Source organism: Silurus aristotelis, assembly GCF_946808225.1.
Source record: "Silurus aristotelis genome assembly, chromosome: 20".
Lineage (NCBI taxonomy): Eukaryota > Metazoa > Chordata > Actinopteri > Siluriformes > Siluridae > Silurus > Silurus aristotelis.
Window position 1 is genome coordinate 4,127,006 of NC_139593.1, and position 24,500 is coordinate 4,151,505.

General features: G+C 38.5%; 2 protein-coding genes across 4 annotated transcripts; one reads left to right on the forward strand and one right to left on the reverse strand.

Annotated features, from left to right (window-relative positions):
* The first annotated feature begins 1,383 nt into the window (after positions 1 to 1,383).
* Positions 1,384 to 6,484, forward strand: LOC310715514 (uncharacterized protein). 3 transcript variants are annotated; one of them, XM_083521974.1, is made up of 4 exons: positions 1,399 to 1,636; positions 2,922 to 3,193; positions 4,903 to 5,035; positions 5,189 to 6,484. In XM_083521974.1, the coding sequence occupies exons 2-4, from the start codon at positions 2,941 to 2,943 to the stop codon at positions 5,292 to 5,294; spliced, it is 492 nt and encodes a 163-aa protein (XP_083378100.1). In that variant the 5' UTR covers positions 1,399 to 1,636; positions 2,922 to 2,940; the 3' UTR covers positions 5,295 to 6,484. The 3 variants fall into 3 exon arrangements, with proteins under 3 accessions (XP_083378101.1, XP_083378102.1, XP_083378100.1); XM_083521975.1 differs by lacking the exons at positions 4,903 to 5,035; positions 5,189 to 6,484 and adding an exon at positions 4,275 to 4,858 and having other exon boundaries at positions 1,384 to 1,636; XM_083521976.1 differs by lacking the exon at positions 4,903 to 5,035 and having other exon boundaries at positions 1,386 to 1,636.
* A 2,755-nt stretch (positions 6,485 to 9,239) lies between these two features.
* On the reverse strand, positions 9,240 to 19,752 carry LOC310715506 (uncharacterized protein). Its single transcript, XM_083521958.1, has 21 exons — positions 19,643 to 19,752; positions 19,076 to 19,195; positions 18,908 to 18,930; positions 18,633 to 18,738; positions 18,489 to 18,514; positions 18,285 to 18,411; positions 18,135 to 18,181; positions 17,532 to 17,658; positions 17,374 to 17,420; positions 17,064 to 17,172; positions 16,695 to 16,823; positions 16,492 to 16,556; positions 15,744 to 15,867; positions 15,543 to 15,607; positions 14,223 to 14,346; positions 13,622 to 13,659; positions 13,474 to 13,528; positions 13,104 to 13,171; positions 11,463 to 11,521; positions 10,235 to 10,495; positions 9,240 to 10,123 (listed from the first exon to the last, which is right to left on the reverse strand). Exons 2-21 carry the CDS (start codon positions 19,190 to 19,192, stop codon positions 10,107 to 10,109), a joined length of 1,734 nt encoding a protein of 577 aa, XP_083378084.1. The 5' UTR covers positions 19,193 to 19,195; positions 19,643 to 19,752; the 3' UTR covers positions 9,240 to 10,106.
* Positions 19,753 to 24,500: the final 4,748 nt, after the last annotated feature.

Here is a 24,500-nt window from a genome sequence, read left to right on the forward strand (position 1 = left end):
ATGTATCTTGACTGTATCGTATCGCTGGTGTAAGAATTACAGACTGCCTCAATCCAGATTCCACCCCACGCTATATCAAATGCTATATCAAATACAGTTCATCCTCAAAACGGCTTAAAATGGATAAAAAGTAGTTATGTAGTTTGATGTAGAATTTCAGTTGTATCAATCCTAATCATAGTCTTGATTGAATCAGTCTGGGAGAAGCAGCAAGCCATCAAGGACTATCTCTAACCAAAAGGTATCTGAGACCATGATTATCATTTAAACAATACCAGTGATTACCACCTACTACCAGTGATTACCACCTGCTGACCTCCGCCCCGAGAATGGTATCCCCAGCCTTTTGTTTCCTCACACATGTCCTATATCTAATTTACATTTAAAGGATAACTCCGGTCTATACTTCAAAGGGAAGAACAATATAAAATATCTGGGCAGAGTTTGCTCTGGGTTCTTTCTGACTCCGATGAACCCAAAGTGCTTCATGTATTTTGTCACTGCTACGCTGTTATAAACTTCTTCATTACGATTTTCGTTGTCCTCATCATTTTTTCTTACACTGGCTATACATGGCTATACGAATCGCATCGGCCTCGGTTATGGAGATGCACATCCCTAATATATACAGAGGTGGGAAGTAATGGAGTACAAATACTTCGTTACTGTACTTAAGTAGATTTTTTTGGTATCAGTACTTTACTCCACTATTTATTTTTCAGACAACTTTTTACTTTTACTCATTACATTTTTACACAAATATCTGTACTTTTTACTTCTTACATTTTCAAAACAGGCTCGTACAGCTGAACAGCTGATCATCATACAATATACTGTATCATACAGCATTTATACTGGTACATAACTATATCAAATATTCATGTCATCTGAGCGTGTCATCTCCTGCACAATCTTTGCACAGTATATTGTATATTACTATATACACATATATTTTACCTACTGCACCTACTGTACATTATTCCCCCTCACCCCTGTACATATGGACCCCGTCCCCTTATTTAAAATACTGCTATTTATTGTAAATTATAAATGCCACTTATGCACTTCAGGCTCTGTATATGTACCTTGCACAATGAGAACAAAGTTGAATCTAATCTAAACATATCTAATCTATCTATACTGTATATAAGCAATTATGAATGTAAAATCTGTGTGCAGTTTTTGTATGTAAAATGGTGAAGAATATGAGTGGAATTGAGCTTATTAAATAGAATAGAGTACAATTGAATTTACATTAGATTCAAACACAGAAGTGCATCTAAGGAGTTTAGCGAACAATTCGAGATCGGACAGAATTGAGACGCATGATTGACCGAACGGAAGGCAGGAAATGAGTGCTGCATTAAACCAAACGGTATTATATTACAATGAAGGCTGCCATGGTTTCTCTGACTTATGATTTCATAATATTAAGAAATAAATACATGAAAAAATCTCGAATCTGAAATCTGTTTATTAATTCTATCTCTATTTCCTTGTTTACTTCTTTCATTTTCTCTCAGGACGTAAAAGAGGTGTGGAGGTGTGGAGAAAGAGTCTGACGAATGACACACTGTGGCAACATTAGTCTCATTTTTTCAGCGTGGAACACAGAGGACAGACACTCAGCACAGAGGTAAGTGTGTGTGTGTGTGTGTGTGTGTGTGTGTGTGTGTGTGTGTGTGTGTGTGTGTGTGTGTGTGTGTGTGTAGGTTTAAAAAAGTCAACATACTTCATTTAAAGAATGCAAAAAAGTTCTGAATGTATTGTTAGAATCTGAGAAAGGAGTCAAGAAAGCGCCAGAGTTTGGTTTATTCGATCGGATGACAAAAGTATGAACAGAATCATGTTTTAAGAGATGATTTTGGGCTTTTTCTTTATGCTGAATAAATTCAGGAAAAAACAACATTTGAGATCAGGCATTGAAATAATCAGACTAACTGCACCTGCATGCAGTGCTGTAATGCGCAGGAATGAGATTTAATATATAAATTGAATGTGAAAAATTGCTATTAAAATGTTAACCATAAATAAGGAAACCAGTATTCGAAATCAGGAATCGAAAAGACAGAATTGGACTAGAATATATTATAATAAAATAGGACAATAAATACAATAAAAATAAAAAAATAAATATATTATAAATAAAAAGTATCACATTTAATTAAATGAATATAAATTGTATAATATATTATTATATATAATTATTATTTATAATTATTTACATTATAAATTAAATTATATAATATTGTTTAATATATTCATATATTTGGATTTTCTTTCATTATTGAATGTGCAATGTGTTTCTTTCATTATTAAACACACACACACACACACACACACACACACACACACACACACACACACACACACACACACACACACACACACACACACACACACACATTGTGTTCCAGACCGGCAGGTTTACATTGCTGCCGTACCACTCTGTGTTTCCTGCCCCCTTAGTATTCTTTCATCTCTGAACCAAACCAAACCAAACCCAATCCAACCATTCCCAAACACACACACACACTGCCCCCCCCACACACACACTTCCACAGACACACACACACACACACACACACACACACACACACACACACACACACACACACACACACACACACACACTCCCACACACACACTTCCACAGACACACACGTCCACAGACACACACTTCCACAGACACACACACACACACACACCCACACACAAACACACACACACACACACACACACACACACACACACACACACACACACACACACACACACACACACACACACACACACTTCTACACATTGTCAATATTGTCAGTTATCGCTCTGTAAACTTAATCCACTCACTACAGTGTAAAATCCTTCAGCATTCTGTGAATCTGGATTTCAGTGTTTTTCTCTCTATATTTTCATATCAGAATCAGTGCATGAGACAACATGGCTTACGTCATTAATCAGGCTGCGCCCCCTCCTATGATCATCCAGCAACAGCAACCTCAAATGATCATCGAGCAGGCTCCACCTCCAATGATCATCCAGCAACAGCAACCTCAAATGATCATCGAGCAGGCTCCACCTCCAATGATCATCCAGCAACAGCAACCTCAAATGATCATCGAGCATCGCCCACCTCCTGTATACGTCCAGGCCCCACCGGCGATGGCAGTGGTCAATGCTCCGGCTCCTGTGGGTAAGAGTTCTGCGGTTATATCAAAACTCCACACGAAATTTACAGCGAGACCAAAAACTCAATCTAAATTACAAATTTAAATTCAAAAACACAACAACAAAGCAAAAAACCAAATGTTCTATAGGTGGAGTTGATCCTAATCCTGATCCTGATCCTGATCCTAATCCAATGCATTCTAAAAATCCAAGTGTAAACACAGAATTTATGAGACGTAGCATACTTTATGTCTGACTACAGTGAGCGAGACAGGAGATGCTGGGGCAGGTACAGGGCAGGTCCATGGCAGGTCGGGGGCAGGTACAGGGCAGGTCTGGGGCAGGTACGGGGCAGGTATAGGGCAGGTCCAGGGCAGGTCTGGGGCAGGTCCGGGCCGGGTACGGGGCAGGTCCAGGACAGGTCCAGGGCAGGTACGGGACAGGTCTGTGCATTAGTCTCGCTCTGTATGGTCTTTTATGGTGTTTATTTAAAAATAGTGTGTAGGACTGGGTAAGGATTAGTATGGTGGGCTAGTTTAGATTTAGTTTAGAATTGGGTTAGAGTTAGGGTTCGATTTATAGTTAGGATTTGGATTAGGGTTAGTTTTGAGGTTAAATTTATGATTAGGGTATGGATTAGGTTTAAGATTATGATTTGGGTTAGAACTAGGGTTGGAATTAGCATCAGGGCTATGTTTGTGCACTAGTCTCTCTGTTCATGGGCTTTTTTTGTGTTTGTGTAAAATAATGTTTTTATGCCATCTTTCATTCGGCATTTGGTTTTGGTATTAAGATTAGGATTAGAGTTAGGATTGGGGTTAGATTAGGGTTAGGGTCAGGATTAGAGTTAGGATTGGAGTTAAGATTAGGCTCAGAGTTAGGATTGGGGTTAGGATTAAGGTTAGAATTTGAATTAGGGTTAAGATTAGGATTAGAGTTGGTATTGTAGTTAAGTCAACCTGCAAAAATCCTGAACCATCTAGAGATGCACCAGCACCATTTGGATCACACTTTATGCAAAGTTTGGACATTGGACTAAACAACCTCTTAAATGTCCCTAAAAAACATTCTACATCTGCTGTTTCTTCATCTTTATATGTTTAAAGGCTCTGGAATGGAGAAGTTGGTGTTGGATCTATGATAATCTCAACTTGAGCTGTTGAGATGTTGAGCTAATTTACGAGTTCCTCTCAAGGTTTCATCCTCATTCTATCTAAGGAAGTTTTTCCTTCCCATAGTTGCCCCAGGCTTAGTGATACACACACATAATTCCCTTATATTCATTTGTGTGTGTGTGTGTGTGTGTGTGTGTGTGTGTGTGTGTGTGTGTGTGTTTGATAATTCTTACATTCTGTAAAGCTGCTTTGAGACAATGTCCATTGTGAACTTTAACATGTTTTGGATTAGGGTTAGGATTGGAATAAAGATGAGGGTTAGAATTAAGGTTAGATTTGGGTTTAGGATAAGTGTTAGGGTTAGAATTAGTATTTAGGAATCAGTTTTAGGATTAAGATTTAGATTAGCATTAGAGTTAGATTTGGGGTTAGGTTTAGCCAATCATATCACTTATTTTTTTTATCTTACTTCCTGTTTTATCTCAGCAATGGCAGAACCCCCCAAAAACCCACATCAATTAAACTCCGGAGAAATTTTACAAATCATGCTAAAAAATTAAAAAGTTGAAAAATAACTGTGTGTGTGTGTGTGTGTGTGTGTGTGTGTGTTTAATTGTAGCGATTCAGGCTCCTATGAAATCGTTACCTGCTGCGACATTTTGTAGATTCTGCCAACAGCAGGTGGTCACGGTAACTAAACCTATCAATGGAGTCCTCACCTGGATAGTGGTTGGAACGCTCTTCTTCTGCCTGTAAGATCTAAGACCTTTTACACACACACACACACACACACACACACACACACACACACACACACACACACACACACACACACACACACACACACACACACACACACACACAATCACACACCACACTTAATGCTTTCTCTGTTGTCTCTGCAGCATTTGGCCTTTCTGCTTGATTCCCTTCTGCGTAACTTCCTGCAAGGACATCAAACACACATGTCCAAGATGCAACAACGTCCTTCACATGTACAAACGGGTGTGAGATGCTTTTTCTGCAGGAGAAACCTGGAGAACCTGGAGAACATCATAATCTCAAATAAGGGCTGTAGAAGAAGTCTTTTTTTTTTTTATTGGTATATTGCAGTTTGAAGACATTGTATTAGTTCTTCTTCTAGATAAATGACTACAGCTTAACTGCGGAAATCAGACATTTAACCTCAAATTCAGGAGAAACGAGAAGAATGGAAGTGCAACATCATCAATGCACTTTGATGAAAAACTAATGGAGGAAAAACAGAAATTTTGTGAGACTCGAACTGAAGTGGGCGTGCACATAAAGTGCACATTTATCATAAAGTGCAATTATTTTGTGTGTCATCCAATTAAGTAACTGCTTTTATTACCTCATCGATAACATGACCAGTCACCAATTAGTACGAGTGAACCATCATTCTGTTATATGACCTAATTGATCAAATTTAAATAGCAAAATGTTTATATAAAATATATGAAAAAACTATTAAGTAAACTAATGAATAAATAAATAAACGAAAAAAAACTACTCTTACAACTTACTACTAAAATGAGGTGTTCAATCCCTCCACTGGCGTCCTGAAGCTGCTGCATCAGATTTAAAAGATTGACTTTAAAAAAATCTCCGCCTCAGTGCACTAATCAAATGCCTGAGTAATCCTAAACCTAATCCTAATATAATCTTACCTAACCATAACCTAACCACATCAGTAACCCTAATTCTACTCTTTACCCTAATCCTAATCCTAACCCTAACTTAAACTTTAAACCTATATGATTGATTAAACCACAGTTTTTTTTTTCTGCTTTAACTTCTGCTGAATTTAGTTCTTCATCTTTTTACGCGTTTCTGCTTTGAGTTTCGAACAGAAGTCGATCTGTTACGGAATATTTTACAGATCGCTTTTTGACAGCCCATTGTTCAGTATGAGAACGAGTTCTGTGACATTGTAGAAATTCTTTTCACCTTCACCGGTAAAAATGTCAGGGCTCTTTCCTCACACGTGGCACTTGTGTATGATTATTGTGATTGAACTGATCTAGACAAGCTGTTTTTAATGAAAAGAATTGTCTTGAAAGTGCTGCTTTAAAACTCAAGCTGTATTAACGGAATCAAAATGTTTTTATTATGTGTTGGATTCAAACGGAGTGTCCCTTCCTTGTTACATGGGTTTTAATAATGATTAAAATAATGAATCGGTCGACCTCTAATAATATCCAAGACCAGGATCAGGTGAGGACAAGTAAATCTGAGCGAGGTTGAGGACAGGTCAAAATAAAAGTGAAACAATTCAAGATTGAAAGCAAAAAAACATCAACCAATTTCAAGATCACGCCTTTACTTCAGCTAGTCAGCTTCATTTGAGCTCTGCAGCAACTTTCTGGTTGCTTTCAAAATGATGGAACGACCTCTGGTCAAACAACATGCATAAAAAAAAAGAACATAAAAAGCATGAACATTATTTCAGGTTTCAGCTTACAAGAACATCACCCAAACAACACACCCACACCCACCCACACACACACACAAACACTCACACACACACACACACACACACACACACACACACACACACACACACACACACACACACACACACTCACACACACACACACACACACACACACACACACACACACACATACACACACACACACACACACACACACACACACATACACACACACACACACACACATACACACACACACACACACACACACATTCATTGACTGGTTGTGCAGTATACGCTCACACCCAATACCAAGCCATTGTTATTACTGTGTTTGATTCCCTGGGTTTTGTTCCTCCACTCTGGTTTTGTCCACACAATGGTTTCTTTTGTTGTTTATGATCTTGATCTTGATTCGGATTTTTGCTTGTCATCGTGGCTAAACCGCCCTGGCAGCTGTTTGAGTTCTCAATACATCACTGAGAGACAAGTCCAGGTGCACATTTTTTGTTAGACAGGAAGACATGGCAGGAAGTCCAAATTCAAATCAGTTAATCTTGAGAAAACGTCTCATGAGTGGACTTTTGTATCATGAGCAATAAACTTACATGATTGTGTAATACATTTACCTCAGAAAACATGACATAAAGTAATTTATATGAACCTAAAAACAAAAACAAAAAAACGTGACTGAGGTCACTTGAAGGTCAAATCAAGAATTTTTAAAGAAGCTACAGACCAGGATCCCAAAACTACATTGCTTGTCTTTTCTTAAACACATTCTTTTTGCTTCTACGCAACAAACTCGGTCATGTTTCACTTTATTTCCATTGAAAAATCCTCCCTTTGCATGAATACACACTCTCTCTTTACACACTCGCCATCCGGACAGTTTGTTTCTCCAAACCTTCAGGATCTTGTAAAACTTTGCAGGAAAGGTTGGAGACTTAAGCTTTCACCTCCAGGTTTGACTGTAGGGGGGTGAGGGAGTCTGATCACATCTCCTCTCCTGTTCTCTGTTTTACACAAGTTCTTCTATTAGAGACAAAAATATCCCATTTGGACTCCACAGAACTTTCATCCACCCACTGACTGTCCAATTCTTCTGTGTTTCTGCCTCTGGATTGTTGCATAGAAATAAAAGGAACCTACATGTGTCTCGAACACAATGAAAGACTCAAGAGTTTTGAATGGCAGTGTGTGTGATAAGAAGGTGTGTAAGTGACCATGTGTTTAAGAAAAGGACCAAACGTAGTATCAGATAACTTCATAGAATAAGAAATATAAATTCATGAGGCTTTCAAACCAGTACTTTTCTAGATTGCTCCAAGATTGATTTCATGTATTTATAAATAAAATATTAAAATGTTCAATGCAGGAAATGTATATTCAATGTGCAATATCAACCCTGGATGATGGACAGTAAAACCCAAAGTATCTTCTTTGTAAAGATATCTAAATTGTGCAAGTAGACACTTTAGTCAGGAACTGTTAATATTTACATTTAGGCAGGTCGTTTTCAGCTTTAAGTCCCAAAGTGTGCTAACAGGTTAAAGACTTCATGCACCCTGCTCCACAGACCTCCACTGAATCTACACAAGCATACTCCAAAATCTAAACATCTGCCCAGAAGAGTGTGGCTTATTATAATTGTAAATGGGGACTGAATGTAGAATAGAATGCTCAAAAAAAGGAGCACATTGGTCAGGTTCCTACTTCTGGCCATATAATGTGTTTGTGTATGAGGATTGTGGTGCAGTCGGTGTGAAAACTTCATCCAAGAGGTGTTCAATAGGGTTGAAGCTCTATAGCATGAGATCTTCCAACCCATGTAAAGAATATCTTCATGGAGCTGGAACAGGTTTGGGTCTCCTAGTTTAACTGAGGGGACAATTTCATGCTCCAGTGTCCAGAGACGTCCGATACAATTGTGTGCCTCCTACTTTGGGGTAACAGTTTGGGATAAACCACATATGGTTGGAAAAGACAGATATCCGAATTCTTTCGCACTATAATTGTTGTAATTCTGATTTTGGAGGTAATTTAATAAGCAAAAAAATCTGAATTGAGACACAGATATAAAAAAGAAAACAGACAAAGAATCATCATTTAATCGAGTGTTTATAATTTTTTTTATATGACTGTTATACACAATGAGGATTTTTATACATAGATTTCATCTCATCAGTCTCGAGTGTTTGACAGGAAGTGTATGTGTGAAAATGGCAGTTTCTGACGTGGCAGATGTCTAATGAATTATTCAGTCACAGCATGTTTAAAATGCACTGACATTGTTATGAGTAGGTATAGGAAATGAATTCGAGTTAATAGCTGTGCTTATAGTGCATTAATAAAGACTAAAGAGTGTGCATTATAACGCATTATAATCACCAGCACACAGAAATTCAGCTATATAGAGTATATTATATTTCACTTCAGAATGGGGATTTTTGATGGAATGAGGGTTTATAACCTATTATAATTAGATTAAAATTCTTATCATATAAATATATATATCCTCAAATTCTGCACTTTTTTCAGTTTTTATTCAAAATTCTGTCTTGTTTTATTCTGCACTGTTGCAAACTGAGCTTGTTTGTTTAATATTAGTGCTATAACGTGTTAACACTATTACACCATTTATAACGCATTATGCAACAAAAACAAAGCTATTACGTGTAAAATACGCTCATGAATAATATCACCATGCCTTAGGAACTCCATGTAACACTCCTGCTTCGTGTATCCTGCTTGTACCTCTATATGTCAGTGTTTGTAAGACGTTAAGAGCTTTGCTGTCATATGAGAGGTGCATTTATACGTTCATAAACCGTGTATAACATTTACAATTACAATGTAGTGTTTATAAGCAGCTTAAGTCAGGTCAGCAATGTGAGAGAGAGATCTCAGTATAAAACTTTGTAAACCATAATAAAACCACAAAATAAACACCTTTAAACTAAAAGTTAATAATAAAGACCTCACTTCCAAGATTGTACTAGTCATAATTGGCCCTGCCCACTAGTACCTCATTTACATATTACACACTCTTACCAGACATCTACCAACACATTATAGATAGATAGATAGATAGATAGATAGATAGATAGATAGATAGATAGATAGATAGATAGATAGATAGATAGATAGATAGATAGATAGATAGATAGATAGATAGATAGATAGATAAAAGGGAGGGAACAGTTGTTCAAAGAAAGACACAAAAAAGCTCTCGTTCTATGTTCAAATGAAACCAAAACTAAAATCATTTTATTTTTTCATCACAAAACAACCTTCTGGGCTGGGGCTCTGTAGGGGTGAGTTTGGGAGGTTCATCCATGTTGTCCTGAAGATCCCCGACATGGCCTTCAGTAATAACGATAGACTGTAGATGGCAGAGAAAACGCTATATGAGAAGCAAACACTGATTGTGTCGATACACGTGTCGTTTGGAAATATTTCTTCGGTCACGGCTGAAAGACAGTGAGACACTCACCCACGGTGCTGGGTGCAGGTTGGATCACGGTGGGCAGAACCTGCGGCTGGATGACTCTGTAAGTCGGAGATGGATTTTGGATCACTACAGTGGGCTGTGGATTAACGGGCTGGATGATGGTACGAGAAACTGCAGGCTGGATCACCACCTGCTGCCTCTGGGCTGGGAGGATCACCTGAGTCCCACCGGCTTGGACCACTTGGACCCCCGGCTGGACTGCATTCCAGGCACTCTGAGTGTACATGGATGCAGATGTTTGAGCTGTAGAGAAGCGTTTGGAAATAAAAAAAAGATTGCATTTTACCATGGATGTGTCTTCATATTTCTAGAACTTATTGATTCTTTTTCTAGAACAGCATAAAATTATTGCTCGTAGGGTTGAAAACGGGCGGATAACGTCTGGAAACTTTCCATGAAAACTTCATCTGGGGAATTTGGGAAATATTCCAAGTTGGAAACTTATCAGGAATGTATGGGAATTTATGGGAATTTATTAGAAATGTTGGGAAATCCATATAAACTGTATCATATACAAACATACAATACAGATTTAAAGAATGACATTTTTGGATTTCATTGTTAGTATAATTTTGTTGCACAACAGCTCACACACAAGGAACTTTTAATCATAAATGTATGTAATATTTCTGTATTTTACATGAAAACTTGACAGGATGGATATTTCTACGGCCTTATTTTGTGTGCGGAATTGAGGAAATGATGTGTGTTATGGAGGGATGTACAGTGCATGTAGGGGGCGTGGCCTCAGTAACCCTGCAGTGAGTGTGTTGTGTGAATGTGATTGATGAATGTGCAGGTAGAAATTCAACTGACACTGCATTCAATTTAGTTGTTTTAAACAAATCCTGCAACAACACTTTTTTAACCACATTTAAGTTCCCTGTTATTGGCTAACCTGCAATTTTTTTGTAAATTCCAAGTTTATTCGTATTAATTTCCATAAATTCCTGTGGAAAATTGAAAATGTCCAGAATTTTGTAACCCTAATTGTTCGCATTCAAGTTCCGGACTGGTGCTTGTGGTTGCTGAATGACATTAAATGCAGCGACAAATAAATCAAAAGCATAACGTGTTTTCATTTATTGAAAATAAACCATTGCTGTGGTAATACAAATAATGAAAACAGAGCAAATGACATGCTGTTACAATCAATTTTTGACTCATAAAAGTGACCATATCTAGTGTACTGGAGTGTAATTGGACAGACCTTGTGCGAGTTGTGTGTTGGACGAATACTGGCTGAGAGCGACTTCTGATTTTTGTGCACTGGAAGAAAGAAAAATCAGAAGGATGAGGATAAATATGGATGAATATCAAACATTGCAGACTGTAGGACCCTTTTCCATGATCTAATATGAAGAACTGGGAAAATGGAACACACCCCTTTAATATTGACCAGAGCACGAATAACCTTTTCATAAATATATGTTACATTATTTCCTCTTGAGACTTTTTTTGTGCGTGTCATTCCTTTACTTTCATATACTTTCTCATTGCATTCACCGTTTCTCGGATTAGATCCTGCATAGTTTTTTGGTTTATCCCCTCCCTTTCCTTCGAGGTTGCGCTGTTTTTAAATGAATGCGAAAGCACTGACCAACCAGGAAGTCTGTACACTGTAGGGTCAACTCTTATTCCACGGTCTGCATATGGTTCATTATGATACTCGTGGATGAAAAAATTAACACCCGCCACCTCGATTACTGTCAAACGCAAAAAAAAAAAAAAAAGAAAAAAAAGGTGACATGGTAGTCTAGTGGGTAAGGCATTGGACTTAAAGTTGTGAGATTAAATCCCAGCCACACCAATGTGACATTCTTAGGGCCCTGAACAAGGCACTTAACCCCATAACTTGGATAAGGGAGTTTGCAAAATGCTGTTAATGTAAAAAAGTTAAAATAATTAAGAGACATTCCACCACTGCAACTGATCCATAATGCAGCTGTAAGGCTTGTTGTCAGCCTTCCTAGTTTCTCCCACACCACCCTTTTGCTATGTTCCCTTCACAGGCTTCCTGGAGCCGTCTGTATCAGATATAAAACAATCATGCTTTACAACAATCATTCCCTTCAAGACCAGAAAATAGACATACTTCCTGACTCTTCTGGCATTTAGATACTGAAAGGAACTTTTCTTTTTACTTGATACCAAACATTAGATTCACTATCTTTAAACCATGTCTAAAGACCTACATGCTTTTTCTCCTAAAAGTTAAGAATAAAAGTTTTCTTGATGGTGTCCTAATAAACCATTTTTAGGATGTGTTTTTTGAAGGAGGTTTCAAAGCATTTCGTAAGTTGGTGCTTGATAAGGGAGCGTCTGCCAAAAGCCATAAATGTAAAAAAAATAAAAAAAAAAATAAAAAAAAATAAAAAAATAAAAATTCCCATTTGTTTATTCAAGTTATTTTTAAAGCACCTATATATATATATATATATAATATATATATATATATATATATATATATATATATATATATATATATATATATATTATTATAATAATTATAATTATTATTATTATAATTATAATTATTATTATTATTGTACCTTTCTTTTTACTTTTCTTTATAATTATCAATACACTTATATATTATATATACACTTGAATTATATTATTTTTTTCCCAAAATGTTCTGTAAGAACTTGTAACAATTGAAGCAATTTCTGTTTTTTTGTAGTAGTTTTTTATTTTACAAAAGTATTGATTTTGTAACAAAAAATTGCAAAAGCCTCCTTTTTTTTACAGAAATAGAATAAAAAACCTGCAAATGCTGTCGCTCTCTAACAAATATATACAAAAAAACCCCAAATAAACAAATGCAACAAACAAACAAAGGCTGCTGTACCTGACTTTTGTGTACTCCGTAGCCTGCTTGGCGATTTCAAAGGTACTCTTCTGTGCGCTGTACTTAGCCTGATAGGGAACAAAAAATGTGTGTGTGTGTGTGTGTGTGTGTGTGTGTGTGTGCTTGTGGCATCAAAACAACAATTCAGGAGCAACATTCCATAACCGGTTTGACCTGGATTCCAGTGGTATCCGAGAACATGTGGGTAGCTTAGTGGAAAAAATTTTGGACTTCTGATCGGAAGGACATGGGCTCAAATCCCAGCACCACTAAGCTGTCTCACTTTCAATTTCTCAGATATAATTGTAATAAGGACGTCTGCCAAATGCCATAAATGTAAAGTGTGTGTAAGGCGAGCTACAGGGCGTACCTTACTGAAGTTTTGCTCCAGTGATGTACGCAGTTTGTTCATGGAGAAAGCTCGGCTGCAGGGGAAAACAGAGAGAAATAATTATTTCTGGTCTCTGAATATGTACATAATGCATCATAATGCATTCATAGGTTATTATAACACATACCTCTCTGTGGCAACCATCGCACTACTGCTTGCTGCACACTGGATATGGAAGAGAAAGAGAGAAAAAGTAACATTAGTGAGAGAGAGATAGAGGAGTTAGAGACAGACACAGGAAATAGATAGGGAAAAGGAGGAAAGATACAGATAGAAAGACAAAAGAGAGAGTGAGAGAGAGAGAGAGAGAGAGAGAGAGAGAGAGAGAGAGAGAGAGAGAGAGAGAGAGAGAGAGAGAGAATGAGAGAGAGAAAGTTGAATAGATAGAGAGACAAGGTGTAAAGATGAAAAGAGAAAGTGACATAGGAAAGTTGGAAGGAGAAAGTCTAACGTCAGATAGATCGATAGTTAAAGGGAGGGAGAAAGAGAGAGGTGGAAAGACAAGATAGAAAGACACAAGGATGTCAGTGAGAGAGAGAGAAAGAGAGAGAGAGAGAGAGAAAGAGAGAGAGAGAGAGAGAGAGAGAGAGAGAGAGAGAGAGAGAGAGAGAGAGAGAGAGAGAGAGAGAGAGAGTATTATAAATGTATTTATTATTATAATTAAAGTGCTTAGTGGAAGGAATATTGGTGCTGTCCGTGGTGCTGGAGTCTGTGTTGTTGCTTTTTACCTGCATGGTCATGTCAAGTTCACGTGGAGATTCACATACAGCGTACACCAGCTCTTGCTTGCCGCCACACTGCTTAATATTCATTGGCTGTTTATACTGCGAAGAAGTCATGTTCCCCTCGAAACTTCAGGAGAGAAAAGATGAAATCTCAGTTTGTCCCATCTTCTACAGAATATGTCCAAATTATGTGCCTCCCTCACTATCCCACCTCAGTACACTGAAGGATTAAATCCAAACACTGTTCCAGCATGACAATGCTCATTTGCATAAACCTGAGTTTAATTAAGACGGTGAAAAGGTTGGTAAAAAGGTTCGAGTGGAGGAACTCAAATTCCCCCCACAGATCCCTGACCTCCTAAACCCCAATAAACCATTTTAGGTTCAGCCCCAAGCTTCCTCAACCTCCTGACATCAGCACCTCATTTCACTAATGATCAGTATTCTCCACAGCTATGCTCCAAGATTTCGTGAAAAGCCTTTGCAGGAGTTTTGAACTCATTACAATAGGAAACGGTACAAGTGCATGTAAATCCGAGTTTCAAGAAAGCTGACCATATTCACGCATGCCTTTTTCTTCTTTGGATGATAGAAATTTAACCAGCATTAGTGGATGACATGATAAACCCCTGAGTTTCTTAGCAAGGCCCTTAACCCCATAACTGCGCAGTTGTCTGAATGAGATGTAAGTCGCTCTGGATAAGGGAGTCTGCCAAATTTCTTAAATGCAAATGGGAGCTCAATGGTTAAAGCTCTGGGTTACTGATCAGAAGGTATAGGGTTCAAACCCTGGTATGACCAAGCAGAAATGCTTGGGGTCCTTGAGCAAGGCCCTCAGCATCCTACATTGCTTGGATATGAGAAAAGAGAATTTTACTGCTCTGTTATGTGACAACCTTTGTTTCACCTTTGGCTTTGTTGACAGGAGCATTGTTGTCCAACTAGGTTGCAAACAATACACTTTATGTGGGAAGGTCAATTTACTGAAGTCCTTAGCGTTGTGTTCTGTTATGTAGCTCTATCTTGTTTGATGTAGCTCTATCTTGTTTGATGTAGCTCTATGTTGTTTAATGCAGCACGAGGGTCCTGAAGAACCACTGTCTCATTTCACTGTGTACTGTGTCAACTATATATAGTTGAATTCACAATAAATGTTTCTTGACTTCACTTGACCTGGAACAAGTACGGGCCCCTTAGTTTCTGTGCAATTCCAGCTTGGGGAAGTCCCATATCTGGGTATACCAGTCAAATTTCTACCTACTTTCAGCCAACACTGGGTGCCAAATTTCCAAACACACGTGACAAGCAGCAGCTTTTACATACCTGAGATTGGCCTGTTTAGAACCAGTGAGGTTAGAATGGGCATAAACCTTTTGCGTGAGATCAGCCTAAAGTTCAGGTTGAGACAGAGAAAGAGACAAGAGTTGAAAGAGGAATCTACTTAATACAATAGAAAGTAAAAGAATTTGAAAGCAATAATCCAGAGCTGTAAAAAAAAGAAATGTCTGTGTCACTGCTCTTCACCTGCATGTTCATGTTGTGTTCACATGCAGCTTCATGTACAGCATACACCATCTCCTCCTTGCTGCTTTTCTGCTTGATATTCGGAGCTTGTTCATACTGCATAGAAGTCATGCTCTTTTCAAAACTTCAAGAGAGAAGAGATGAAGACATCTCAGTGTTTCTAATCTTCTATAGCATATGATCAAATTATGTGTCCCTGACCATCCCACCCATATAAGATTCCTTCTAAAAGTATTGGCACAGTCTGGATTAAACCGTCTCTCTATGAAGAATTACATTTTCCTAGAACTAAGATTCCTAAACGCTGTTCCAGCATGACAGTGTTCTTTTACACAAACCTGATTTCCACAAAGACATGGTTGCTGGTGTGAAGGTTGGAGTCCTCCACAGATCCCTGACCTCCTAAATCCCACTAAACCACTTTGGGTTGAGCCCTGAGCTTCCTCAACCTCCTGACATCAGCACCTCATCTCACTAATGATCATTAATCTCCACAGCCATGCTCCAAGATCTTGTGGAAAGCCTTCACAGGAGGTGTTTGGATTTGTCCCTAGAGTCTGCTGGTATTTAAATTCGGTACTGTTTTTGTACTGAGGTGGGGAGGTTAAAGCTCTGGGTTATTGATTGGTTGGCTTTTGGCCTTTTGGCTTTGTAAACAGGAGCATTGTCATGCTTGAACAAGTTTAATCTCCTTAGTTTCTGTGCAATTCTAGCAAAAGACGTGTGACAAGCAGCAGCTTTTACATACCTGCGATTCGTCTGTTTAGAACAAGTGAGGTTAGAATGTGCATACACCTTTTGATTGACATCAGCCTGAGAAAAGAGATTATGGTTTTATGAGGTTTAATTTGTTTAACAAGAGAAAGTGAAACAATGCGAATGCAAAATTCCTGATCTGAAAAACCTTCCACAACCCTCCTTCCTTTTCCTGTTGTTTTATTTTTTTTTTACCTCATAGTGTTGGTAGGAAGCTGCCTGGTGGCTGGTGGGCTCCTTATATACAACTCTCTGTGGTCCAGGTGACTCAAAATTTTGGCAGGGATGTTGAGAATGAGGAGAGTGTTGATAAGTATAACTTTCCTATATTCCAAAGGGGGGGAGAAGAAAAGAAAAAAGGGAGGTTTTAGAAGATTATCATAAGTTGGGTGATTCATGGTTGAACCCCATAACCCTGCTTTAGTGGGCTTTACCCCACAAGGGGTGTGCTGTGTGTGAGTGGTTTGAGAAGCATTGCATGTTTCTCCAGTTTTAATGGTAAATGCCTGAAAAAGTAAAAGGTCAGTGGGAACCCTGTGGAGCCCCCTTACACTGCGCTTTTACCTCTGCAACTTGGTATTGTTGGCAAAGAGGTGGCTGGGGGCTGGGAGATCTCTGAGGGAGTGAGAATCCAGGATATGGTGGAACAGGCATGCTTTCCATGGGCAAAGATCTTAAGAATAAAATAGAGAGGAGAATCTCATTCTAGTCATCTTTGACAAAACCATAATGATATTTGAGACCTTGATGAGCAGGTCTGGTATCATTCTCTAAATTTGCTTTCTGTTTGATGACAGGTTTGTCTGAGGTATTGTAATAAACAACAACTAAACCACTGCTGGTGTGGGTTTGCAAGTGTATCCTGAAGACATACCTGTAGTTTTGAGGGTCAGGAGTCTGCCGGTGATTATAGGGACCACCCTATATATACATACCGTTGAATTAAATTGTTTGAGAAGCATAGCAGATGTGATTACAGGAAAAATAAGAATGTGTTCGAGATCCCTGTAAACCCCCTACACTGGGCTTTACCTCTTGAGAGCTGCATTGTCTTTGAGGATCTGGCTGTTGGGTGAAGGATCTCTGCTGTACAAAGACAGTGGAATCTAGAGGTGGTCCAGGATATGGTGGACCAGGCATGCTCTCTGTGGACAAAGGCCTTAAGAAGAGAATAGAGAGTAGAATCTTTTTCAAGTTCTATTTGACAAAACCATCATTTTACAGTCATCAATTCCAAAAAAGTTGGTACACTGTGTGAAATGTAAATAAAAACAAAATGCAATGATTTGCAGATCTAGAAATCCATATTTTATTCACAATAATACGGAGAAAATAGATAACAACAACAACAACAACAACAAAAAAGGTACGAAATATATAAGCTGAGAATATATACACAATTTTTTACTTTCACCTACATTTTACATAACATTTTTGGAATTTGGGTTGTACTTGGCCTTATAGTTTGCACTCGTTTATTGTTTTTTAGGTGTGGGGGATTAACAAGACCTTGATGAGCAGGTCTGGTGTCATTCTTTCAATTTATTTGACAAAGGTATGTCTGAGGTATTGCAATAAACATCAACACCTAAACCACTGCTAGTGTAGACTTGCAAGTGTGCTATGGACACATACCTGTAGTTATGAGGGTCAGGCTTCTGCTGGTTATTGTAGGGACCACCCTATATATGTATAGATAGAGAAGATAGTTTGAGAAGTTTTGCAGATGTGATTGAAGAAAAAGAATGAGTGGGATCCCTGCAAACCCTCTTCACTGGGCTTTACCGCTTGACTACTGGATTGTATTTGAGGTGGTGATTGGGGGGTGATGGATCTCTGCTCTACAAAGCCAGTGGAATCTAGAGGTGGTCCAGGATATGGTGGAACAGGCATGTTCTCTGGGGGCAAAGACCTTAAAAAGAAAATAGAGGTAAAATCTCTTTCTAGTTGTCTTTGTTATACTTGCAAGTGTGTCCCTGAAAGACATACCTGTGGTTTTGAGGGTCAGGAATCTGCTGGTGATTAAAGAGACCACCCAGTAAAACAGACAGATGGACAGACAGACAGATAGATTTAATGAAAAAGTAGAATGTATGTCGAGGGTCCCTGTAAACCTCCTTCACTGGGCTTTACCTCTTGACTGCTGCATTGTCTATAAAGAGGTAGCTGAGGGGTAAAGGTGGACTCTAGAGGTGGTCCAGGATATGGTGGAGCAGGCATGTTCCCCGCAAGCAAAGACCTTAAGAAGAAAATATAGATTTCAACTCATCTTTAACAAAACTTTCATTATATTTGGACGCATAGTCTTCTCTGCTGACCTTAATGAGCAGGTCTTGTATCATTCTCTCAATTTGCTTTTCATTTGATGACAAGTTTTAAGAACTTCAAAGTGTATTCTGGACACGTACCTGTGGTTTTGAGGGTCAGGAGTCTGCTGGTGATTATAGGGACCACCCTATATACATATATATATATATATATATACATAGGATAAATTTGTTTGAGAAGCATTGCAGGAGTGATAAAAAATAATGTATTTCTGAGATCCTTGTAAATCCCCTTCAACTGGGCTTTACCTCTTGACTGCTGCATTGTTGATGAGGGGCTGGCTCGGGGATAACGGGTCTCTGCTGTACATAATCCGTGGACTCTAGAGGCGGTCCAGGATACGGTGGAGGTGGCATGTTCTCCATGAGCTGCAGAAGAGAAAAACAAGAAGATGCTCAGTTCTCTTAAAATCTAAAACTGTATATGTAAGGAGTCTCCAAGGTCAGTTTCAAAGTAACAGTCTGAGTTGAAGATGTAACAGAAAATCTTCTGAGGTCAGAGAAGATTACGCTGTGCTGTTTTTTTCCTAAAATAAAGATTTAAAAACTAAATTGAATTATTAAAAAAAAAATTGTTTGGCAAAGTGCTGTGCTGTAAGAGCAATTAAGTTGTTGTTGTAGTAAAAGTAGGATCTTAGTGGGAACAGGAACTCGGCATTATCACTTCACTTGAAATTGTTAATTATTTTATATATATATATATATATATATATATATATATATATATATATATATATATATATATATATATATATATATATATATACACACATAAATGGATAAACCACAGACACACACACCTACACACACATATACCTGTGTTTAGCAGCAAAGAGACAAAAAGAGGTGTCAATTCGATGCTTCTTCCTTAAGAGTCACGAGAAAACTGGATAAACCTTTTTGTTATCTCTTATAGTGAGAGAAAAAAAGAGGAGGAGAAAATAAAAGTCAAATTGCTGTCTGATACCTTTTTGTTTTTGTAATCGGGTTAGATGAAGATAGAGTCGTGTAAATTCATGTGAAGTCATGTAATGCTATGATTGGTTGAGGATAATTTTTTTTTTACTCTTGCACACTGCTCTCAGACTGTGCTCAATGAGTCTGATTATTCAGTCTGAAAATTTAAAGCAGGAGCAAAGCACTCAGACTCAATGAGGTGCACATTTACAGACTACAGACAGACAGACAGACAGACAGACAGACAGACAGACAGACAGACAGACAGACAGACAGATATATCTCTGTGATCAAGTTAAAAATGACCTTATTTTTTTCCTTAAAACTGTACATTTCCTCAGTTTACACATTTGGTCTGTTTTCTATGGTCTATTGTGAATAGAATATGTGTTATGGGATTTGCAAATCATTGCATTCTGTTTCAATTTGCATTTTACACAACATATTTGGACCTTGATGAGCAGGTTTGGTATCATTCTCTCAGTTTATTTGACAAAGGTATGTCTGAGGTATTGCATTAAACATCAACACCTAAACCACTGCTAGTGTAGACCTGTATATATATATACATATATATATATATATATATATATATATATATATATATATATATATATATATATATATATATATATATATATATGCAACAATACAGTTAGCCCACGGTTCAATACATACCTCGGTTTTTAACCACGGTTGTCGGTTCGGTTCGGTTCGGTTCTGATGGCATAACACATAAAAGTGTTTTTTGTTATTCTATGCTTAGGCAATAGGAACAGTAAAAGGTTAAGAAGAAAAAAAAAACGATTTATTGCAATACTCCTTTATTTTACTTAAAAGCAAAGTCAAGTCCACTGGTTCCTAGTGTTTTGTATAATATAAAAACAAAAAAATTTTTTCATTAACACTGACATCTCACAGCTGCTGGTAGCCATGTACAAACTGGGAAACACATAAATTCCTAAACATATTTGGCCTCCTCAACTTCCATGTATTCACTGCGTTTGTCAACTCTTCTGCCAGATGAGCGCTTGTATGACTTTCATACAGGGGACGGGTTTGGAGTACAGCGCTTTTCATTTCCCAATCCGACATGTAGTGAACAGTTACAGTGAGGTAACTCACGGTTGCCCACGAGGTCCAACCATCTGTGGTCAGAGCAAGCCTCTGTGCTTGAGCCAATTCGGAGACAATACTGTTGAATGTCTTTTCATAGAGGTCGGGAATTATCTTGGTGCTGAAAAAAGTGCGAGACGGTAGTCTGTAACGCGGATCGAGTATTTTTATAAGATGACAAAAGCCCGCATCTCCAATCACCGGAAACGGCTGCAAATCTTTGGCAATGTACACTCCCACTGCCTTTTGTTATTTTCATGTGTCTGTCGGAACCAGTTGGGTATGTATGCTGGAAGGATTCAGCGAGGGACTGTTGTTTTTTTGGAGGACTTTATTACCTGCTCTGCTATCCTGCCTTCAGACATTGATATTGCTGGGTGATGGCGCCGCAGATGTGCAGTCATATTGGAAGTGTTTCCGTTTGAGTAGGCTACACGTGTAAAACAATGCTTACAGACAGTCATTTTTTTGTTTACCGTTTTTTCTTCCTTGCCATTATACTCAACAGCAAAACCAAAATGTCTCCACACCACAGATTTAAAAGACGCCGGCGCCTCCTCGTAATGTAGCCTCACTTCACCACCGCTCGCCATGTTAAAGTGTGGAATGATGGTTCAGCGCCCCATAACTTTAGAGCATAGTGATTGAACATTTACTCCTGGGGAGGAGTTTCCTCATCTCAGCTCGTAGACTTACAGGCGCACACAAACAGTCAATTCAGAGAGAAATAAAAAGCACATAAATTATTTAAACGTAAAACCGGAAAAAACGCAATTCACAAGCGTGTATTGAACCGTGGATGTCATACCGAAAGGTTCAATATTATATTGAGAATTGTGGCATCCCTAATATATATATATATATATATATATATATATATATATATATATATATATATATATATATACAGTGAGGAAAATAAGTATTTGAACACCCTGCTATTTTGCAAGTTCTCCGACTTAGAAATCATGGAGGGGTCTGAAATTGTCATCGTAGGTGCATGTCCACTGTGAGAGACATAATCTAAAAAAAAAAATCTAGAAATCACAATATATGATTTTTAAACTATTTATTTGTATGATACAGCTGCAAATAAGTATTTGAACATCTGTCTATCAGCTAGAATTCTGACCCTCCAAGACCTGTTAGTCTGCCTTTAAAATGTCCACCTCCACTACATTTATTATCCTAAATTAGATGCACCTGTTTGAGGTCGTTAGCTGCATAAAGACATCTGTCCACCCCATACAATCAGTAAGAATCCAACTACTAACATGGCCAAGACCAAAGAGCTGTCCAAAGACACTAGAGACAAAATTGTACACCTCCACAAGGCTGGAAAGGGCTACGGGGAAATTGCCAAGCAGCTTGGTGAAAAAAGGTCCACTGTTGGAGCAATCATTAGAAAATGGAAGAAGCTAAACATGACTGTCAATCTCCCTCGGACTGGGGCTCCATGCAAGATCTCACCTCGTGGGCTCTCAATGATCCTAAGGAAGGTGAGAAATCAGCCCAGAACTACACGGGAGGAGCTGGTCAATGACCTAAAAAGAGCTGGGACCACCGTTTCCAAGATTACTGTTGGTAATACACTAAGACGTCATGGTTTGAAATAATGCATGGCACGGAAGGTTCCCCTGCTTAAACCAGCACATGTCCAGGCACGTCTTAAATTTGCCAATGACCATTTGGATGATCCAGAGGAGTCATGGGAGAAAGTCATGTGGTCAGATGAGACCAAAATAGAACTTTTGGGTCATAATTCCTCTAAACGTGTTTGGAGGAAGAAGAATGATGAGTACCATCCCAAGAACACCATCCCTACTGTGAAGCATGGGGGTGATAGCATCATGCTTTGGGGGTGTTTTTCTGCACATGGGACAGGGCGACTGCACTGTATTAAGGAGAGGATGACTGGGGCCATGTATTGTGAGATTTTGGGGAATAACCTCCTTCCCTCAGTTAGAGCATTGAAGATGGGTCGAGGCTGGGTCTTCCAACATGACAATGACCCGAAGCACACAGCCAGGATAACCAAGGAGTGGCTCTGTAAGAAGCATATCAAGGTTCTGGCGTGGCCTAGCCAGTCTCCAGACCTAAACCCAGTAGAGAATCTTTGGAGGGAGCTCAAACTCCGTGTTTCTCAGTGACAGGCCAGAAACCTAACTGATCTAGAGAAGATCTGTGTGGAGGAGTGGGTCAAAATCCCTCCTGCAGTTTGTGCAAACCTGGTGAAAAACTACAGGAAACATTTGACCTCTGTAATTGCAAACAAAGGCTACTGTACCAAATATTAACATTGACTTTCTCAGGTGTTCAAATACTTATTTGCAGCTGTATCATACAAATAAATAGTTAAAAAATCATATATTGTGATTTCTGGATTTTTTTTTTTTTAGATTATGTCTCTCACAGTGGACATGCAACTACGATGAAAATTTCAGACCCCTTCATGATTTCTAAGTGGGAGAACTTGCAAAATAGCAGGGTGTTCAAATACTTATTTTCCTCACTGTATATATATATATATACACATTTGGTTTGTTTTCTATGGTCTATTGTGAATAGAATATGTGTTATGGGATTTGCAAATCATTGCATTCTGTTTCAATTTGCGTTTTACACAACATATATATATATATATATATATATATATATATATATATATATATATATATATATATATATATATATATAAAAGCGTGCTGCATGTGAGGCGCACTGTAGTTCGCTATCTCCCTCAGAGACTAATGAGTTCAGGAGACCCACGAAAGCTTGAATTTGGAGGGTGAACAGATCGAAACTGGCTATATCTACAGGGTCTGCATTAGGGGGATCCATGACTTCTGCTATCTTAGTTAGGGCTAACTGAAAATGTAGTCCATATCTGTCATTAAGCATAGTCATAGTATCTGTGTATGGCTGAGAGGAATTCAGGAATGAGTCTGCTATTATGTGAGCTTCTGTAAACTTGAGGTGTCCTTAGAGAACCTGATACTTAAAGAGTTCAGTTGCATCGGGACGGAGAATGTTATCAAGGGCTAACTTTAGATGAGTGAAGTCTCTGGGGTCTGGGCTGGTGAAATTTGGAATTGTTGGATGCGGGCCCCTATAAAACATGTCCGGAGATACAGCACTCTGAAGTCACCCCTTCAGGGGAGGATATTGTAGATTAGGTAGATAGGCATATGTATATACTTCTGACTTTAAGGGACTGTTACTAGGGGGGTCTTGAAGTTTGCGGGGGCTAGGTTGTGGAGTATAAGGAACTGGCTTGGGCGCCGCTGCTGCAGGTGGTTTATTGATAGTTTGGGGCAATGGGACTGGGGTCTCTTTGACCTGCTGTCGTTGGGGGGCTAGCAGAGCTGCCTGCGGATTTACTGTTAAATTCTGCATAACCTTGTAAAAGACCTTAAATTGTCGGAGTTCCTCCAGAATGGCCACCTTATCTTCACGGAGTTGCCTAATCTACCTCTCCATGTCATGATTCTTTGACTTATGCCTAACGAGTGTGAGGGCAGCCTCGTCCTAGATTTAAGGCTCCTCCTCTTCAACACTTTCGAAAGGCTGTGTGGTGAGCCACGTTCTATCTGGTTGTATG